General features: G+C 43.6%; 1 protein-coding gene across 1 annotated transcript in view; it reads left to right on the forward strand.

The window, feature by feature from the left end:
* MMRN1 (multimerin 1) overlaps nt 1-21,243 on the forward strand; it is a 169,076-nt gene that overhangs the window by 113,365 nt on the left and 34,468 nt on the right. Inside the window, exon 3 of the mRNA XM_077277211.1 lies at nt 9,439-9,545. Within this exon, the coding sequence (XP_077133326.1) occupies nt 9,439-9,545 (107 nt within the window). The remainder of the gene's footprint in view (nt 1-9,438; nt 9,546-21,243) is intronic.

Genomic DNA, 21,243 nt, shown 5'->3' on the forward strand with positions numbered 1-21,243 from the left:
GACGTACCATCACTCCCCTTAGCGGCGGAGCGATGTTACTGCAACGACCAGGTCTCTGGGGCGCTGCACTCCCCCCGGTTAAATCCAGTACTCCTGGACTGGGAAGAAAACAACAATACATGTCAGCAAAAAGACATACAATTTTTGAAATGCAGAAACAAGTAAATTTGAACAGAGCTTCCCTTTATGGGAGGTGAGAACACTTGAACGTTACAAACAGAACATGGTTAAATATTTTAAATAACATCCTATAAATAACTTTTCTTTCCCAGCCGGGTATTCTACTTAGTGCAAATTCTCAACAATAATTTAACTTTGCCTCTAAGGACGTATAAGCTGAATCCACTAAAGGCTTACTATAAAACTCCTAAAATATAAATTAACTTTTATCACTTCTCTCTTCTAAGTGCAACACTTTCCTCTTGATTTGTCTTATGCAGGACCGCCTGTCTGTCTGCCCAGGCCTACTGCCTCTTTTCTTAGCAAAGGAACACTGAACCATCTCTCTATGTCTCCTAGGAGGACTCACCATCTAACCCCGTACGGGTTCACTTCCCTGTCCTCAATCTCTAGCAACATTATCAAACATTTTCTTATAACTGACTAACTACATATTACTTCTACATATAAACATTATTGCTACTTCTCTTAAGGCAACATGGCAACATTATACTTTAAGTGCTATTGGTGAACGTTCCCTTTAAGAGGGAACCAAGTCTCTTGAAGGTAGCGCAACTTTTCAAGCTGCAAGTTCGTGTAAGGCAGGAACTCCTGTACTGTTTCCAGGAACAGTTTCTTCGCAAAGAGTTGTTTTTCTTGTAAAACCAGTAGGGGGCACCTTTAACCCCTTAAGCCCCGAGGGTGGTTTGCACGTTAATGACCGGGCCAATTTTTACAATTCTGACCACTGTCCCTTTATGAGGTTATAACTCTGGAACGCTTCAACGGATCTTGGCGATTCTGACACTGTTTTCTCGAGAGATATTGTACTTCATGTTATTGGTAAAATTTATTCGATATAACTTGTGTTTATTTGTGAAAAAAACGGAAATTTAGCAAAAATTTTGAAAATTTCACAATTTTCCAACTTTGAATTTTTATGCCCTTAAATCACAGAGATACGTCACGCAAAATACTTAATAAGTAACATTTACCACATGTCTACTTTACATCAGCACAATTTTGGAACCAAAATTTTTTTTGTTAGGCAGTTATAACGGTTAAAATTGACCAGCAATTTCTCATTTTTACAACACCATTTTTTTTTAGGGACCACATCTCATTTGAAGTCATTTTGAGGGGTCTATATGATAGAAAATACCCAAGTGTGACACCATTCTAAAAACTGCACCCCTCAAGGTGCTCAAAACCACATTCAAGAAGTTTATTAACCCTTCAGGTGTTTCACAGGAATTTTTGGAATGTTTAAATAAAAATTAACATTTAACTTTTTTTCACACAAAATTTACTTCAGCTCCAATTTGTTTTATTTTACCAAGGTTAACAGGAGAAAATGGACCCCAAAAGATGTTGTACAATTTGTCGTGAGTACGCCGATACCCCATATGTGGGGGTAAACCACTTTTTGGGCACATGACAGAGCTCGGAAGCGAAGGAGCGCCATTTGACTTTTCAATGCAAAATTGACTGGAATTGAGATGGGACGCCATGTTGCGTTTGGAGAGCCCCTGATGTGCCTAAACATTGAAACCCCCACAAGTGACACCATTTTGGAAAGTAGACCCCTTAAGGAACTTATCTAGATGTGTGGTGAGCACTTTTACCCAACAAGTGCTTCACAGAAGTTTATAATGCAGAGCCATAAAAATACAAAATCATATTTTTTCACAAAAATGATCTTTTCGCCCCCACTTTTTTATTTTCCCAAGTGTAAGAGAAGAAATTAGACCACAGAAGTTGTTGTGCAATTTGTCCTGAGTACAACGATACCCCATATGTTGAGGTAAACCACTGTTTGGGCGCATAAAAGAGCTCGGAAGGGAAGGAGCGCCATTTGACTTTTCAATGCAAAATTGACTGGAATTGAGATGGGACACCATGTCGCGTTTGGAGAGCCCCTGATGTGCCTAAACATTAAAACCCCCCACAAGTGACACCATTTTGGAAAGTAGACCCCCTAAGGAACTTATCTTGATGTGGTTTGAGAGCTTTGAACCCCCAATTGTTTCACTAAAGTTTATAACGCAGAGCCGTGAAAATAAAAATTCTTCTTTTTTTCAGAAAAATGATTTTTTAGCCACCATTTTGTATATTCACAAGGGTAACAGGATAAATTGGACTCCAAAAGTTGTTGTCCAATTTGTCCTGAGTACGCTGATACCTCATATGTGGGGGGGGGACCACTGTTTGGGCACATGGCAGAGCTCGGAAGGGAAGGAGCACCATTTGGAATGCAGAATTAGATGGATTGGTCTGCAGGCGTCACGTTGCATTTGCAGAGCCCCTGATGTACTCAAACAGTACAACCCCCCCACAATTGACCCCATATTGGAAACTAGACCTCCCGAGGAACTTATCTAGATGTGTTTTGAGAGCTTTGAACCCCCAAGTGTTTCACTACAGTTTATAACGCAGAACCGTGAAACTAAAAATTCTTTTTTTTTTTCAGAAAAATGATTTTTTAGTCCCCAGTTTTGTATTTTCACAAGGGTAACAGGATAAATTGGACCCCAAACGTTGTTGTCCAATTTGTCCTGAGTACACTGATACCCCATATGTGGGGGGGAACCACTGTTTGGGCGCATGGCAGAGCTCGGAAGGGAAGGAGTGCCATTTGGAATGCAGACTTAGATGGATTGGTCTGCAGGCGTCATGTTGCATTTGCAGAGCCCCTGATGTACCCAAACAGTATAACCCCCCCACAAGTGGCCCCATATTGGAAAATAGACCTCCCAAGGAACTTATCTAGATGTGTTGTGAGAACTTTGAACCCCCAAGTGTTTCACTACAGTTTACAACGCAGTGCCGTGAAAATAAAAAATCCTTTTTTTCCCACAAAAATGATTTTTAGCCCCCCAAATTTTTATTTTCCCAGAGATAACAAGAGAACTTGGACCCCAAAAGTTGTTGTCCAATTTGTCACGAGAACGCTGATGCCCCATATGTTGGGGTAAACCCCTGTTTGGGCGCACGGGAGAGCTCGGAAGGGAAGGAGCACTGTTTTACTTTTTCAACGCAGAATTGTCTGGAATTGAGATCGGATGCCATGTCGCGTTTGGAGAGCCCCTGATGTGACTGAACAGTGGAAACTCCCCAATTCTACCTGAAACTAATCCAAACACACCCCTAACCCTAATCCCAACTGTAACCCTAACCACACCCCTAACCCTGACACACCCCTAATTCTAATCCCAACCCTAATCCCAACCGTAAATGTAATCCAAACCCTAACCCTAACTTTAGCCCCAACCCTAACCCTATCCCCAACCCTAACTTTAGCCCCAACCCTAACTTTAGCTCCAACCCTAGCCCCAACCCTAGCCCTAACCCTAGCCCTAACCCTAGCCCTAACCCTAGCCCTAACCCTAGCCCTAACCCAAGCCCTAACCCTAGCCCTATCCCTAATGGGAAAATGGAAATAAATAAATGTTTTTAATTTTATTATTTTTCCCTAACTAAGGGGGTGATGAAGGGGGGTTTGATTTACTTTTATAGCGTTTTTTATATCGGATTTTTATGATTGGCAGCTGTCACACACTAAAAGACGCTTTTTATAGCAAAAAAGTTTTTGCGTCTCCACATTTTGAGACCTATAATTTTTCCGTATTTTGGTCCACAGTCATGTGAGGTCTTGTTTTTTGCGGAACGAGTTGACGTTTTTATTGGTAACATTTTAGGACATGTGACAGTTTTTAATCACTTTTTATTCCGATTTTTGTGAGGCAGAATGACCAAAAACCAGCTATTCATGAATTTCTTTTGGGGGAGGAGTTTATACCGTTCCACGTTTGGTAAAATTGATAAAGCAGTTTTATTCATTGGGTCAGTACGATTACAGCGATATCTCATTTATATCATTTTTTATGTTTTGGCGCTTTTATACGATAAAAGCTATTTTATAGAAAAAATAATTATTTTGGCATCGCTTTATTCTGAGGACTATAACTTTTTTATTTTTTTGGTTATGATGCTATATGGTGGCTCGTTTTTTGCGGGACAAGATGATGTTTTCAGCAGTACCATGGTTATTTATATCCGTCTTTTTGATCGCATGTTATTTCACTTTTTGTTCGGCGGTATGATAATAAAGCGTTGTTTTTTGGCTCGTTTTTTTTTTTTCTTCTTACGATGTTCACTGAAGGGGTTAACTAGTGGGACAGTTTTATAGGTTGGGTCGTTACGGATGCGGCGATACTAAATATGTGTACTTTTATTGTTTTTTTGTTTTTTTTAGATAAAGAAATGTATTTATGGGAATAATATTTTTTTTTTCTTCTTTATTTAGGAATTTTTTTATTTTTTTTTTACACACGTGGAAATTTTTTTTTAAACTTTTTTACTTTGTCCCAGGGGGGGACATCACAGATCGCCGATCTGATAGTTTGCATAGCACTCTATCAGATCGGCGATCTCACTCACATCGCCGCAGGCTTACCAGCGCCTGCACGGCACCCGGAAGTACTCCCTGCAGGACCCGGATGCAGCCCCGCGGCCATTTTGGATCCGGGCCCTGCAGGGAGGAGACGCTCGGTACAAGGTGAGTACATTCCCTTGTACCGATCGTCTCAGGGAAGCCCGCAGGGAGCCCGCTCCCTGCGCGATGCTTCCATGTACCGCCGGTACACCGCGATCATGTTTGATCGCGGTGTGCCGGGGGTTAATGTGCCGGGGGTGGTCCGTGACCGCTCCTGGCACATAGTGCCGGATGTCAGCTGCGATAGGCAGCTGACACCCGGCCGCGATCGGCCGCGCTCCCTCCGTGAGCGCGGCCGATCGCTATTACGTACTATCCGGTCACTGGGAATTAAGTCCCAGGTCACCTTGACGGGATAGTACGTCATATGGGATTAAGGGGTTAATAAGGTGCGAACTATGTACAAAACAGTTTGTGAGCCATTCACCGTCCATGATTCAGTAGTCTTTAAAACAGTGATGAACCAATCAAAAAGGCAAAAATAGGGATCCCGGGTCAACTAAGGGATCCCTTTAAGAGATAACCCTGGTCGGGTTATAGCAGCAGAGAAACACAAAAAGACGAACAGTTAACTATATACATTCTCGTGGTTCCAATGTTTATCCTTATAGAAGATTACACTGCATCAATTGGTGGCGGACACTCACCGGCCGGGGAGGTTGTGGTCCTTTGTCCTCGGCGGATGCAGTATCAGTACGATTAGTTGGTCTCCCAGACACGGCCAGATCACCTGGTGTCTGGATTCGAATATCGGCTGTGGTTGCGAGTTCAGTGGCAGCAAAAATACACACCTTAGCAACAGTAGTGGTGTTGGTCAAATCAGGGTTGGTCGTCAGTGGGACAGCGGGTGGCACTACTACCGGCTCGCACCGTTGGACGTCTCGAGCGCACCACCCCTGCACGCTCTGGTGGCGGGTGTAGGTCACCTGGTCCCCTTTACATGGTAGCTGATTGTCATATCGATTGCGGGATGGAGTTTTCACATTGTAGCTGGTAAAGAAGATATCGGTCGGTAGTCCCGGTTCTTGTATAGAGCCCCAACCCAGCTTCGGGTGGAAGGCTAGTACAGTCCCTTGCCTGACCGGGTTCCTCCTGTTGTGTTCAGTCTTTGACCTCTGTACTCTCGGTGGGTCATTTGGTCCTGTCTCCCTTCGGTTTTGCCATTGTCGAATTAAGCATTGTTTATACTGTTACCAGGTGAGCGCAGCGATACTGAGGCCCTCCTGCCTGGCCCCGTCTGACCCGACCCGTGGAGTGTCCCATTGGAAGGTCACCCCCTCGGAGCTCACATCTAGCAGTTCCCCCATCGTGGAGGGTAGCGGAGGCACCAGCTTCTCCATGGTGCCTGGGGTCAGTATCACTAGCTCAGCGGTGAAAACTCGGTTATTGTTGGGCTGGGGAGCGATCAAGGAAGCAGGATCGGTCGGGGGAGCAGGGACGCTTTCCATACCTGCGTCTGATGTGATTCCACCGATGTCGATCTGTTCCGTTGACAAGGACACTGGAATAGGCTGCAGCCCGGACTGCGGTTCCTCCAGGGCGGTCTCCTGATGCAGCTCCGACCCCCATTGCTTCGAATCGGCTGGTTCCATGTTCGGGATGGGCTGGCTCAGCTCCGCCGCCTGCGGCGCCGAGAGGTCCAGATCCTCCAGCTGCAGTGGACTCGGGTCCGTCTCTGGTAGTCGAGGACAGGCCAGGATCACTTCGCCATTGCTCTGGGACTCGCTTGGCTCCATCCCTGCTCCGGGATCTTTAGTGGCACATGCACGTTGCCCCTCCATTTTCTGAGGGCGTAGCTTCTTCTTCCTCCCGTTCCCGCCGTTGCAATCCAGGGGGCGGTTCTCCTCTGCTTCTAGGCAGGTCGTCATCTCGCAGCAGTAGTCGGAGGGGGCGGTCGCCGCTTTTGGCACCGCTTTGGTAGTCTCCTCCCATGGCACGCCCTTCTTCTTCCTCTGCGCTCCCTGTGGCGCTGCAATGGCGGCGGTTTTGGCAGGAACTTTTGGCGGCAAGTGGCAATACACAGTTTTGGCAATAAGTCACAGTTCAAGCACAATAGATCACAATTCCAAGGCACACATGACCTGATTCTTCAGGCTTAAGTAGATCCTGTTCGTGACGCCAAGTTTTGGAGCGCTCCCAGACGCAGGGCCACGGGGTACTCGGTACCGGGCTTCTCTGTCTCGGTTCTGCGGTCGTCACGGTGGCTAGACCCGGTCCGTGACCCTGCTAAGGGGCGTCCAATGAAAGGTGCAAGTGGTGGTGCGTAGTGCAGTTCGCGGTGAATATCGAGGACACAGGATTGCAGTATCTTTACCTCTTTACTGAAGGCTTCAAGGTCCTCAATCCAGAGTACGGTTAACAGGGCTGCAAGAGACCGGCCGGTCCGATGGCACCTCCAGAGTTCCCTTTGCAGGTGGAAATCTGTGCCTACCTTCTAGCGCCTGTGTGTTGTAGTACTTCCCTGCTGAGCACCACGGGATAGTCCTCACAACTGTTGTGTCTGTTTCTGATGTTATTTCCCACAACTTATGTCTGTTCTGATGTTCTTCTCCGTCCCCCAGATGATATGGCTAGGATGCACCCGTATGACGGGAAGGCCTGGAGTTCTTCCGGGACCCTAGCGTCGCCCCTCTCCCACAGTTGCCCCCTATGTCTTCTTAGGTGATAGGTGATTTTGGTGAGACAGCCAACCTAAAATCAACTGTCCTGCCTCTGTTTGAAGTATTGCTTGGAGCCTAATACTTCCTCGGCGTTCTGGCCACCGGCTACGCGCCTCAATAGGATGTTGCCTCGATCTTACAGCATGACTCCTATTGGTGTTATCTCCTTGTTGCTTTGATCTCATTTCTCACTCTCCACAATAAACCTCGCTTCTTTGCCTTTCTTGAGATACCGCCGCGATGTAGTGCAGGCGCGGTTCCTTAACGTTCTTTTCTGTTCGCTAGGCCTCTGTCAGGATCCCACCCCTGACAGGGACCCCCCTGAATCTTCCCCTGCAACACCCTCTGCCACAGGATGTTGCCTGGTTCCAACCCAGTCAGCTTTCTGTCTAAAGGCCCCGTCTCACATAGCGATTTACCAACGATCACGACCAGCGATACGACCTGGCCGTGATCATTGGTAAGTCGTTGTGTGGTCGCTGGGGAGCTGTCACACAGACAGCTCTCTCCAGCGACCAACGATCAGGGGAACGACTTTGGCATCGTTGAAACTGTCTTCAACGATGCCGAAGTCCCCCTGCAGCACCCGGGTAACCAGGGTAAACATCGGGTTACTAAACGCAGGGCCGCGCTTAGTAACCCGATGTTTACCCTGGTTACCAAAAAAAACAAACAGTACATACTCGCCTTTCGGTGTCCGTCAGGTCCCTTGCCGTCTGCTTCCTGTACTGACTGAGCCGCCGTACAGTGAGAGCAGAGCGCAGCGGTGACGTCACTGCTGTGCTCTGCTCTCACTGTACGGCGGCACTCAGAGCAGGAAGCGGACGGCAAGGGACCTGACGGACATCAGATGGTGAGTATGTACTGTTTGTTTTTTTTTACATTTACGCTGGTAACCAGGGTAAACATCGGGTTACTAAGCGCGGCCCTGCGCTTAGTAACCCGATGTTTACCCTGGTTACCAGTGAAGACATCGCTGGATCGGTGTCACACACACCGATTCAGCGATGTCAGCGGGACCTCAACGACCAAAAAAAGGTCCAGGCCATTCCGACACGACCAGCGATCTCGCAGCAGGGGCCTGATCGCTGGTACGTATCACACATAGTGAGATCGCTACTGAGGTCGCTGTTGCGTCACAAAACTAGTGACTCAGCAGCAATCTCGCTAGCGATCTCGCTATGTGAGACGGGGCCTTAACTTTCTATCTAACCCCCAGTTTTACCAGATTGTGAGGAGTGGCCTAATACATAGCGCCCTTAGCTCCCCCTGGAGGCCAGACTATGAAGTGTATTGGTGTCTGTGATACCTGGTCAGGTGAACCCCTTTAGTGCCATCAGACGTACCATCACTCCCCTTAGCGGCAGAGCGATGTTACTGCAACGACCAGGTCTCTGGGACGCTGCACATATATTACAGAAACACAGCACTGAATTTATCATACAGTGCTCCTCCATTATATCACAATGTATAACATCTTGCTCTGAGGTTAATATAGGGTTTTGGTTTAGAGTCCAGTGTTAATATAGAGGTTTGGATTGCAAAAATGCAGCACTCAAATGAATCATTGCACAGCTTTATGCCACAATGGCATACTTTACAGTCATGCAATTTTTTGGGAAACAGTCCTTGCAAATTTAGGGATGTGGCGGTCTAAAAATGGGTGTGTACATAAATTGCCCACAAATGGTGGGACTGGCAGCCAGTCCCAGAATGGAACTGTTGGAGATGAAACATCAATAAATTGCCAACATCAATGCTGGAATGCAAACTTAATCGTATAAATACAAAGAACAAAGTGCAGATAGCAGAAGTCCTGTGCTAATTAAACTACCCCTACTCCACTCCCCACCTTTCTTATGTATTGCCCTGTAAAGGGATCTCCGAGGTCAATATCTCAATGCTTCCTGAAAATTTATAAAAAAAAATATGCCAGTGTATGCCGATTTCCCATTATATTTTTGTTGACATACTTTATGTCCTAACACTATGGAACTTAATTGATAGGAGTAAGTGGCATGCAATGGGTCTGAGTTTATTCTCTCCAAAATATTAGGAAGAAGGTAATTTACTATTATTTAACAATACTTTTGTCATTCATTGCATCTCTTTCTACTCATCCAGGAATCGAGTGATCTCGCAGTCTGCGTATAGACTGAAACATAATATAGTGACATCATTGGAATGGAAATGCTGCCCAGGGTACAGTGGGGAGCAGTGCAAAATAACAGGTTTGATTATCTTTTCATACTTTTTGCTGTACTAATATGTATTTTTATTTTCAACTTCTACATATTATAGTCTATGGCCCAAAGTGATGGCACAATTGAAATTGTTCAAGAAAATAAAGTATTTCTCCCAGAAATGTTTGTAGTTACACATTTTTGCTATACATATGTTTATTTCCATTATGTGTATTGGAACAACACAAAAAAAAAACTGAGAAAAAAAAGGCAAATTGGACATAATTTCACTCAACCCCAAAAATGACTAGACAAAATTGTTGGCACCTTTCCAAAATTTTGGGAAACAACTTTGTTTCAAGCATGTGATTCTTGTTTAAACTCACCTGTGGCAAGTAACAGTAGTGGGCAATATGAGAATCACACCTGAAACTAGATGAAAAGTGGAGAAGTTGACTCAATCATTGCATTGTGTGTTTGTGTGTGTCACACTAAGCACGGAGAACAGAAAGAGGAGGAGAGACCTGTCTAATGACTTGAGGACCAAAATTGTTAAACAGTATCAACAATCTCAAGGTTTTAAGCCCATCTATAGAGATCTTGATGTTTATCTTTGGTGAGTAACATAATCAAGAATTTTACAACCCAAGGCACTGTAGCTAATCTCCCTGGACATGGACAGCAGAGAAAAATTGATGAAAAGTTGCAAAACAGGATGGTCCGGATGGTAGATAAGCAGCCCCAATCAAGTTCCAAAGAAATTCAAGCTGTCTTGCAGGCTTAGGGTGAATTAGTGTCAGCGAACATATCTATAAAAAAAATTATTTGCAATAATTTCCTAGGAGAAATATTTCATATTCTGGAACAATTTCATGGGTGCCAATGCTTTCAGCAATAACTGTAGTTAGAGGTGACGAACTTTGTCAGAAATTTAAGATTAGTTCTAGATATTCTCTTGGTAGGGTAGGTTTATACAAGCATATAAAAAATCGTTCAATTTCATCCAGAGAATTGGAAATATTATTTTCTTTCTTGTCATCTATATACAATCTATTATTTTACAACAGGAATCATTAATAATTTACAAGACCATTTTCAGTTTCCTATGTTACAGAATTGCAAAGTATCCATAAAAAGCGGATGCTATACTGTGGCTCTGTAGTGAATACAATTTTTTATGCACCTATCGACTGGAATGGATGGGCCTAATTTGATTTCCGGAAGAAACTAGTGCATGCTGTGAATTTTTTTCACGTGTAGATTTGGTTACTGAAAAAAAAATAATTCATCAGTACTGCCTTATTGAAAACAGTGGTCTGAGTGTGATTCATTTTTTTTAACAGACAGCAGTCAGACCAAAAATACAGTTCTGTGATCCAACCCTAACACAGATAATTGTTATTGGAATTTTATTGAATTAGAGTGAGGGTGGACTCACATAAGTATGTATTTTACACCGCTGATAAATTTGCCACAATTTTAGTGTAGCATTTTTCATATTTTTTTCTCAATGTTATTTATTACTTTCTCTCTCTATGTTGACTCTCTCTTTGATGGGAATGTTTCTTTAATGCTTATTAATAATGACTATGCAGTTTCTGAATTCATTTTCCATCCATTCAGCGCTTCTGTTTATTTGGAGATTATAGACCATAGTTTACATTGTCCTAGAACAATAGAAATGGCATCACACTGTGTTAGTGTAAGCAAGTTGCTGGATGCAGTGACGCAAGAAAGGCAGAGCAAGGGTTAACAATTTAATTTAACAGTGAAGGTACTCCTCACAGGGAGATAAACAGTTAAATAAAAATGAAGGAAAGGGAAACAATGGCAATGCAGCAACAGTTCACTTAATAAACTTATCATGTCCTTGGCTTCCTCAGCAGCAGATGATCCGATCAGAGTTGTAGTTTCAGCTTATGAAATGTCCTCAGAGGAGGCTCCTCAGCTCATGAGTCATGATCCATCTTCTGGTGGCAGCAGGCGGTCTTCGGTTTTACCCACTGAGCCCCTAGTCCATTTAACTGCGGAGAAAAAGAGTAAAGTTCTCAGCAAGGTTCCTCGTGGCATGCGTCTCTCTCAGCTGCAGTCACCTGAATGGCTGTTCTGCACGGCTCTGCTCAGCGTGCGCTCCTCTATGTGCCAGCCGAAGAGAGGATCGCTGCAGTAATCTGTATCCCACACGGGTGCCACTGTGCGTCTGTCAGCAATGGGGGACGCACCTCAGGGTTCAGCACCGGGCCCTCGCTCCTCTGCGCAAGCACTGAACTCTGCTTAGCCGGGCGCTCGGCGCTCTCACTGGCTCAGTGGCCCGTACGCGAAAGCTCTGCCACAGTTCTGCCCCGCGCTGTGTCTCATACTGCGGAGCGCGCCGCACGCCTGCCTCTGCACTCACTACCAGCAGGAAACTGTTTCTTTGTGCGCTTTCTCCTTACTGCCTGGCTTAGTGAGGCCCCCTTTACCTGAGGCATGGGGCCTGTCCTGTCCCCTATTCTCTCCCCTGGCAACATGGGATGCATCCTCAGGAGTTCCAGACCCAGCATGATGCAGGCACCTGCAGCTCGGTCTTCCTCCTTACATTAGGGCATCATATTTTGTGGGGGAACTAATTTAATTCAAATGCGTATGAGCAACCAAAATTTCTCCAAGAGATCTTGTAGGATTCATCTGGGAAATTTACATGTCTGCATAACAGTCTATCTACACTGTCTGCATATTTCCCAAATGAGCTAAATCAAGCTGGACATTGCAAGATTTGGGGAACCGTCCTCATGTCCTAAGGGGCATGTCCAGATTTCAACTGTATTTGAGCCCTCAGCACACAGATATAGTTGAATTAATGTTGTCACCTGCTAGTTCCCTGACCATCCATGAATCATGTGACCTGGACCAGTATTTCATTCATGCCTGTTGAATCAGTCACCGGTAAGCCACTGGTAGGGTGGAGCTTCCATTTTTACTGAGCAGAAGCTCTGATTTGTGGAAAGCCTGTCAGCTGACATGTGCTCCACCAATAAGCAAAAGGAAACCTTTGCACTCACAGAGTCACATGTAGAAGACAGAGGCAGCTGATTCCTCATTGGCATTTGAGATGATTGGAAGTTTCAAATCTCCATATCCATCTGGATTGCGATGATGAGGCAAAAGCATAATTTTGACCTATTTGACCAGGGATGTATTATTACGTCATCGCAATTGCCTGCGCACACGTGATCGCAGCATTCCGGAAGCCAGCCGCAAGGTCCCGATCGCTGCCATGGTGACCCGATGTTGTCATGATGACATCTGGTTCACCAGAGCTAGGAATGTTGCTTAATCATGGGCAGTGGATGATCAGCAACTTTCTCAGTCAGAGCAGACCTGAAAGTTTGTACAGCACAGGGATACTGCTGCATCCCCATGCTATACAAGCGATCAGCCTGCAAAAAATGATAGTCCTATTTTTTTAAAACTTTTTTAAATAATTGTACAAAAAATCTAAAATAATAAACAAAAGATATTGTAAAAATATAAGTTTACAATAAAAGTACACATATTTGGTATCGCTGCATCCGCAATGACCCGACCTATAAAACTGTTTCACTAGTTAACTCTTTTAGTAAACACCATATAAAAACTAAATAAAAAGCAAGGCAAAAAACACTGCTTTATCATCATACCGCCAAACAAAAAGTTGAATAAAACTGATCAAAAAGATGGATATAAATAAACATGGTTCTGCTGAAAATGTTGTCATTTTGTGCTGCAAAAAACATGGCACAATACAGCTCCATCAGTGTAAAAATAAAAGTTATAGCTCTTAGAATAGAGCGATACAAAAATAATATTTTTTTCTATAAAATAGCTTTTATTGTGTAAAAGAGCTAAAACATAAAAAACTATATAAATGAAGTATCACTGTAATCACACTGACCTGAAGAATAAAACTGCCTTATCAATTTTACCACACATGGAACAGCATAAAACCCACAAAAAAAAAATAATTCCTGAATTGCTGTATTTTGTTCATTCTGCCTTTCAAAAAGCGGAATAGAAAGAGATCAAAAAATGTCATGTGCCCGAAAATGGTACCAATAAAAACGTCAATTCATCCTGCAAAAGAAAAGCCATTAGGTGACTCTGTGGACCAAAATATGTAAAAATTATAACTCTCAAAATATAGTGATGCAAAAACAATTTTTGGCAGCAAAAAGCGTATTTTAGTGTGTGGCAGCAGCCAAACTTAAAAAGCCAATATAAATCTGGTATCGCTGTAATCACATCAACCTGAAAAATAAAGTTGCCTAACCACTTATACCGCATGAGAAACAGTGTAGAAAATAAATAAAACCAATTCTTCACCTGCTGTAGATTTTTTCATTTTGCCTCTCAAAGATTGCAGTAAGGCTCAGCGCATATTTATCCCACGCACTACGCTGAGTGCTTGCACCGGAGTTTCTGTGTTAATCTCTGAAATATGGGATTCAGAAGGAACCCCTGGAGAAAGATTTCCTATAATGAGGTAGAAGGAGGCATTGTGGACGCTGTCTTATCTGTGATCCGGTGGTGTCCGTCTTTTTAGGATTGCAGAAAAGTGCCATCGGCCACAGTTCTGTGCACTTCTCAAAAGAAGGACACGGCTGAACAGAGGCCAGACGGAGTCCAAAGTAACTCTGCTGCCTCATTATAGTGAATGGATTCCTCGGGGGTTACATCTGAATCACGTCACTCAGAGATTTAAATAGAAACCCCAAAGTAATTGGTCAGCGTAAGTGGTCAGTTTTATCCCAAACGTTATGTAAAATGTTTCCAATAAAAGATTCAACTCAATCCACAAAAAAGCAAGCCCTCACTCAGGTCTGTCATCTGTTAACAGAATTATAGGGGGCTTCCACGTTACCGGTAGTACAAAGGTCCTGGAAAAGTAAAATTGATCCTCACCAGCAAAAAGAAATTCAGCAAATTCTCCACTCCCAAATCTAAATGCCTCCTCCCTTCTGAGCCACACAGTGTACCTAATCCACATATAGCGTCCACGTACAGGTGCATGCCTCCAGAAGCACAGGCTGGGCAGAACGTACTGGTGACTGCAATGTACTGGTATATAAATATAAGGGTGAATGACCTCGGGGAGATCAAAACATCCAACACCGCAGAGACACCATCACGTGTTTCTCAACGCAGTGATCCAGAACACTGCCCCCATTCCTAAAGGGAAATATGCAAATGCATGTAGAAAAGCCTCAGAGACACCATCACGTGTTTCTTAACGCAAGCAATGAATAGCCAGGTCTTTCACCGGGAAGGAACAACCACGGGAAGGGCAGCATCCAATAAAGGAAAACCACCTATGCCAAAACATGGTATTCATCCACAGACTGCTGTTTCGGGGTATTTGCCCCTCATCAGTGTGGAGTAGGAAACTGGCTATTAGGAGCAGCGCCTAGTGAAAAGACTATAAATATAATGGTGAATGACCTCGGGGAGATCAAAACATCCAACACCGCAGAGACACCATCACGTGTTTCTCAACGCAGTGATCCAGAACACTGCCCCCATTCCTAAAGGGAAATATGCAAATGCATGTAGAAAAGCCTCAGAGACACCATCACGTGTTTCTTAACGCAAGCAATGAATAGCCAGGTCTTTCACCGGGAAGGAACAACCACGGGAAGGGCAGCATCCAATAAAGGAAAACCACCTATGCCAAAACATGGTATTCATCCACAGACTGCTGTTTCGGGGTATTTGCCCCTCATCAGTGTGGAGTAGGAAACTGGCTATTAGGAGCAGTGCCTAGTGAAAAGACTATAAATATAATGGTGAATGACCTCGGGGAGATCAAAATATCCAACACCGCGGAGACACCATCACGTGTTTCTCAATACAGTGATCCAGAACACTGCCCCCATCCCTAAAGGGTAATATGCAAATGAATGTAGAAAAGCCGCAGAGACACCATCACGTGTTTCTCAAAGCAAGCAATATACTACATACATGCTACATACATGGTACATACTTGCTACATACCTACTACATGCTACATACATGCTACATACAACATACTACATACATACTACATACATGCTACATACATGCTACATACATGCTACATACAACATACTATATACATCCTACATACATGCTACATACATGCTACATACAATATACTACATACATGCTACATACATGCTACATACCTACTACATGCTACATACAACATACTACATACCTACTACATACATGCTACATGCATGCTACATACACGCTACATGCTACATACATGCTACATACAACATACTACATACATACTACATACATGCTACATACATACATGCTACATACATGCTACATACATACTACATACATGCTGCATACATGCTACATACATACTACATACATGCTACATACATACTACATGCTACATACATGCTACATACATACTACATACATACTACATACTGTACATGCTACCTACATTACTGTAATAATTATAGGGGATAACTCAGGAGACTCTTTGTGTGGAACAAGACAACTAGAGGACACAGTTTTATAAGTGGTAACATCTATATTATCACACGGTGATTGAAACAGGTGCAGAGAGAAACTCAAGTCCACAACACCTGGTGCAAATATCAAATGCAGCTCAGCAGTCTGTAGGAAACTTCAGAGGAAAATGCAATCATGCAGAAAGTCTATGAAGCACAATTATTCATGAGGATACTTGACACGAATAAGTGCTTGCTTAGTCCTAAACACAGATAGATATGCTTATAAGGCAGTTCAAATAATATCTTCGCTCAACCAGGGAGGTCTGGGTAATAGTCTCAGGTTCTTGCAGAGCAGCAACAGCTTACATGTCCAGCAAATGCAGATGGAAGTAAACACAAGCAGCAGATGAAGGAGGATTACTGGAACTGGTGTATGCAGCAGGAACTCATAGCAGAGTAGCAGGATAACCGCACAGGTTCACAGGACCAGGTATATAGCCAGGGAGTCACCAGAGGTCAGGAGCTGGATGCAAGGCAGAATACTCTAGCACAGACTGAAAGCTGGGGTGGAGTTTTATAGCAGGAAGACACAGTGCACATGAGACCAAAGACGCCATCTTGGAAAAGGGCAGTAATGCACAAAAAGGTAATAAAAAATGTTCAGAGTCCTGACAATTACATACTGTACATACATACATACTACATAAAACATACATACTACATACATACAACATACTACATACAACATACATACTACATACATACATACTACATACAACAAACATACTACATACTACATACATACTACATACATACTAACTACATACAATACATTCATACATTACATATAATACATACATATAGACATACAGTACATTAAACATAGATTACATACTCACCATTACTTGTCACTTTGTTCCCCGAAGCCAGTGTCATCTGTAGAAAAGATTAAAATAACAAACAACCAATATACTCCCTGTCCGCAGAAATCCACGAGTGTCCCGCGACGATCTCTCATGGAGAACGGCAGCATCAGCTGGTGTGACCGCTCTCCAGGGGCTCCAGGAACACAATGTCGGGAGGAAGGAATCCTTCCGCACTCTATTCCTCCGCCACTGTAAAAAAAGTCCCTAGTCTCACTTTATGCCATTGCTGTGTGAGAAATTTTCCCACGCAGCAATTGCCATAAAGTAAGACTTTGAACTCAGGTAACCTCAGTGATACACTGCAGGAGCCATTGTCTCCTGTCAGTGTGTCACTGAGGGTCCTATAGAGCAGTGACATCACCCGATGTCACTGTTCTATAGGGGAGATCGTCGTGGGACACTCGCTATTAATTGGACTATGGCGGACAGGTAGTATACGGTTTATTATTTTACGTTTTTTGCAGGCGCTGAAGTATTGTAAGTATGGTTAAATGAAGAATGTTAAAATACTTTTTTCCTAATGTGTGTGTGTTTTATTAACCCTTTATTACTATTGGATTAATAACGGATAGGCGTCTTATTGACGCCTCTCCATTATTAACCTGGCTTAATGTCACATTACAATAGCAAGGTCACATTAACCCCTTATTACCCCATATCCCACCGCTACATGGGAGTGGGAAGAGAGGGGCTAAGTGCCGGAATTGGCGCATCTTACGGATGCGCCATTTCCGGGGTGGCTGAGAACTGGTATTTGTAGCCGGGGGGGGGGCAAAATCCATGGCCCCTCTCTAGGCTATGAATATCAGCCCGCAGCTGTCTGCGTAGCCTTTCTGGCTATAAAATATAGGGGGACCCCACCTCATTTTTTGGGGGAGTCCCCCTATTTTAATAGCCAGTAAAGGCTACGCAAAGGCCTCTTTCACCCTTGCGTCGGTACGCGTCCATCGCTATGCGTCGGGCCGACGTACCGACGCACGTTTTGAAATTTGTGCTCATCGTGGGCAGTGGATGCAGTGTTTCAACGCATCCACTGCCTATTCTGAAGTCCAGGGAGGATGGGGCAGAGTTTCGGCCGCGCATGCGTGGTAGAAAATGGCGGACGCGACGGACAAAAAATGTTCAGTTGAACGTTTTTTCGTGCCGACGGTCCAACAAAACACGACGTGTGGCCATCCATCGCGATCCGTCGCTAATACAAGTCTATGGGTAAAAAATGCATCCTGCGAGCACATTTGCATGATCCATTTTTTTCTGCTGGATCCTTTTTTTTTTTGCTGGATCCATATTTTTCCGTCGGATCCATTTTTTTCCACTGGATCTGTTTTTTCCGCTGGATCCGTTTTTTCTCATAGAGTTGTATTAGCGCCGGATTGTGCCTGATGGCCACACGTTTCATCCGTTTTTTGCTGGATCCATCAAAAAAGCTGTTTCCACCGGACGGAAAACACATAAAGAGGAACGTTTTTTCTGTCCTGCAAAAAAACGCACAGCAACGGATCTGGCAAAAAAGATATGAAACTGAGATGTAACATGATGAATCCGGCCTCCGAATCTGTTTTTTCATGCATGTTTCCATTCAAATCATGCACATTTTCCGATTATTTATTTATTTCCAAAAACCGCATCAAAAACTGCATCAAAAACTGCATCAAAACTGCACCAAAAACTGCATCAAAACTGCACCAAAAACTGCATCAACAACCGCATCAAAAACCGCACCAAAAACCTGCATCAAAAAAGCACCAAAAACTGCATCAAAAACAGCATCAAAATCAGCATCAAAAACCGCACCAAAAACAGCATCAAAAACAGCATCAAAACAGCATCATAAACAGCATCAAAAACAGCATCAAAAACCGCACCAAAAACCTGCAACAAAAACTGCATCAAAAACAGCATCAAAAACCGAGCTAAAAACCTGCACCAAAAACTGCATCAAAAACAGCGGCAAAAACTGCATCAAAACTGCACCAGTTTTTGATGCAGGTTTTGATGCCGTTTTTCACATCTCAGTTTCATACGTTTTTTGCCAGCGGATGCGTTGAAACACTGCATTCGCTGCCCACGATGTGCACAAATTTCACAACGTGCGTCGGTACGTCAGCCCGACGCATATCGATGGACCTGTACCGACGCAAGGGTGAAAGAGGCCTTAATGAGCGTTTAATTTAAAAAAAAAATTTCTGCGCAAGAGGGGGAAAGCCGATGGCCGGGGGCCAATATTTGTAGCCTGCTGTGAATATCAGCCCGCAGCTGTCTGCGTAGCCTTTACTGGCTATTAAAATAGGGGGACCCCACCAAAAAATGACATTGGATCCCCTATATTTTATAGCCAGAAAGGCTATGCAGACAGCTGCCGGCTAATATTCATAGCCTAGAAAGGGGCCATGGATATTGCCCCCCCGCTACAAATACCAATCCGCAGCCGCCCCGGAAATGGTGCATCTGTAAGATGTGCCAATTCTGGCACTTAGCCCCTCTCTTCTCACTCCCATGTAGCGGTGAGATATGGGGTAATAAGGGGTTAATGTCACCTTGCTATTGTAAGGTGACATTAAGCCGGGTTAATAACGGAGAGGCGTCAATAAGATTTCTATCTGTTATTAATCCAATAGTAATAAAGGATTAATAAAACACACACACATTAGGAAAAAAGTATTTTAATATTCTTCATTTAACCATACTTACAATACTTCAGCGCCTGCAAAAAACGTAAAATAATAAACCGTATACTACCTGTCCGCCATAGTCCAATTAATAACGAGTATCCCACGACAATCTCCCCTATAGAACAGTGACATCGGGTGATGTCACTGCTCTATAGGACCCTCAGTGACACACTGACAGGAGACAATGGCTCCTGCAGTGTATCACTGAGGTTACCTGAGTTCAAAGTCTTACTTTATGGCAATTGCTGCGTGGGAAAATTTCTCACACAGCAATGTCATAAAGTGAGACTAGGGACTTTTTTTTTACAGTGGCGGAGAAATACAGTGCAGAAGGATACCTTCCTCCTGTCATTGTGTTCCTGGAGCACCTGGAGAGCGGTCGCACAAGCTGATGCTGCCGTTCTCCACGGGAGATCATCGTGTGACACTCGTGGATTTCTGCGGACAGGGAGTATATTGGTTGTTTGTTATTTTAATCTTTTTTTGCAGATGACACAGGTTTCGGGGAACAAAGTCACAGGTAATGGTGAGTATGTAATCTAAGTTTAATGTACTGTATGTCTATATGTATGTATTGTATGTAATGTTTGAATGTATTGTATGTAGTATGTATGTAGTATGTATGTATGTAGTACAGTATGTATATAGTATGTAGGTAGTATGTATGTAGTGTGTAGCATGCATGTTGTATGTAGTATGTATGTAGTATGTATGTAATGTATGTAGTATGTATGTATGTAGTATGCATGTAGCATGTATGTAGCATGTATGTAGTATGTATGTAGTATGTAGCATGTATGAAGTATGTATGTAGCATGTATGTAGCATGTAGTATGTATGTAGCATGTATGTAGTATGTAACATGTATGTAGCATGTATGTAGCATGTAGCATGTATGTAGCATGTATGTAGCATGTATGTAGTATGTAACATGTATGTAGTATGCAGCATGTATGTAGCATGTATGTAGCATGTATGTAGTATGTAGCATGTATGTAGCATGTATGTAGTATGTAGCATATATGTATGTAGCATGTATGTAGTGTTTTTTTTTTACATTCAACACATTAGCCGGATGATGGGACTACTACTGTCCCATCATTGGCTAATGTGTCAATCACTGTCATTGTAGCAGGCATCGTCCGATGGGACTTGTAGTCCCATCGGACGATGCCTGCACAGACACAAAGACCCCCCAGCAGGCCACACAGACCCCCCGGCAGGCCGCACAGACCCCCCGGCAGGCTGTACAGACCACCCATAGTCCCGCACAGACCCCGTCCGCACAGAGACACGCAGTTTCCGCCCACGCACTGCCCACACTCAATTATACTGCATTTTTGCACTGTGGGAACTTCCAGTTCTGGTATCCGATATCGCAAAAATATCGGAACTCGGTATCGGAATTCCAATACAGCGAGTATCAGCCGATACACGATATTTGCAGTATCGGAATGCTCAACACTAATGACTACTATACACATACTATTATTCCTCCCAATTTTGAAAGATAGTGAATAGTCACCTACTCTATCGTACAAAGCAATCTGTGACAACTTCTATTTAATGCTCATCCTCTTCCTTAACCCCTCTCATTTCTTTATTTTTGCTACATAGTAATAATATTCGTCCTAGTGAAACCCATTAATGTTCCTCTGCAATACGTTACCACTTTCAT

Source organism: Ranitomeya variabilis, chromosome 1, assembly GCF_051348905.1.
Source record: "Ranitomeya variabilis isolate aRanVar5 chromosome 1, aRanVar5.hap1, whole genome shotgun sequence".
Taxonomy (NCBI): domain Eukaryota; kingdom Metazoa; phylum Chordata; class Amphibia; order Anura; family Dendrobatidae; genus Ranitomeya; species Ranitomeya variabilis.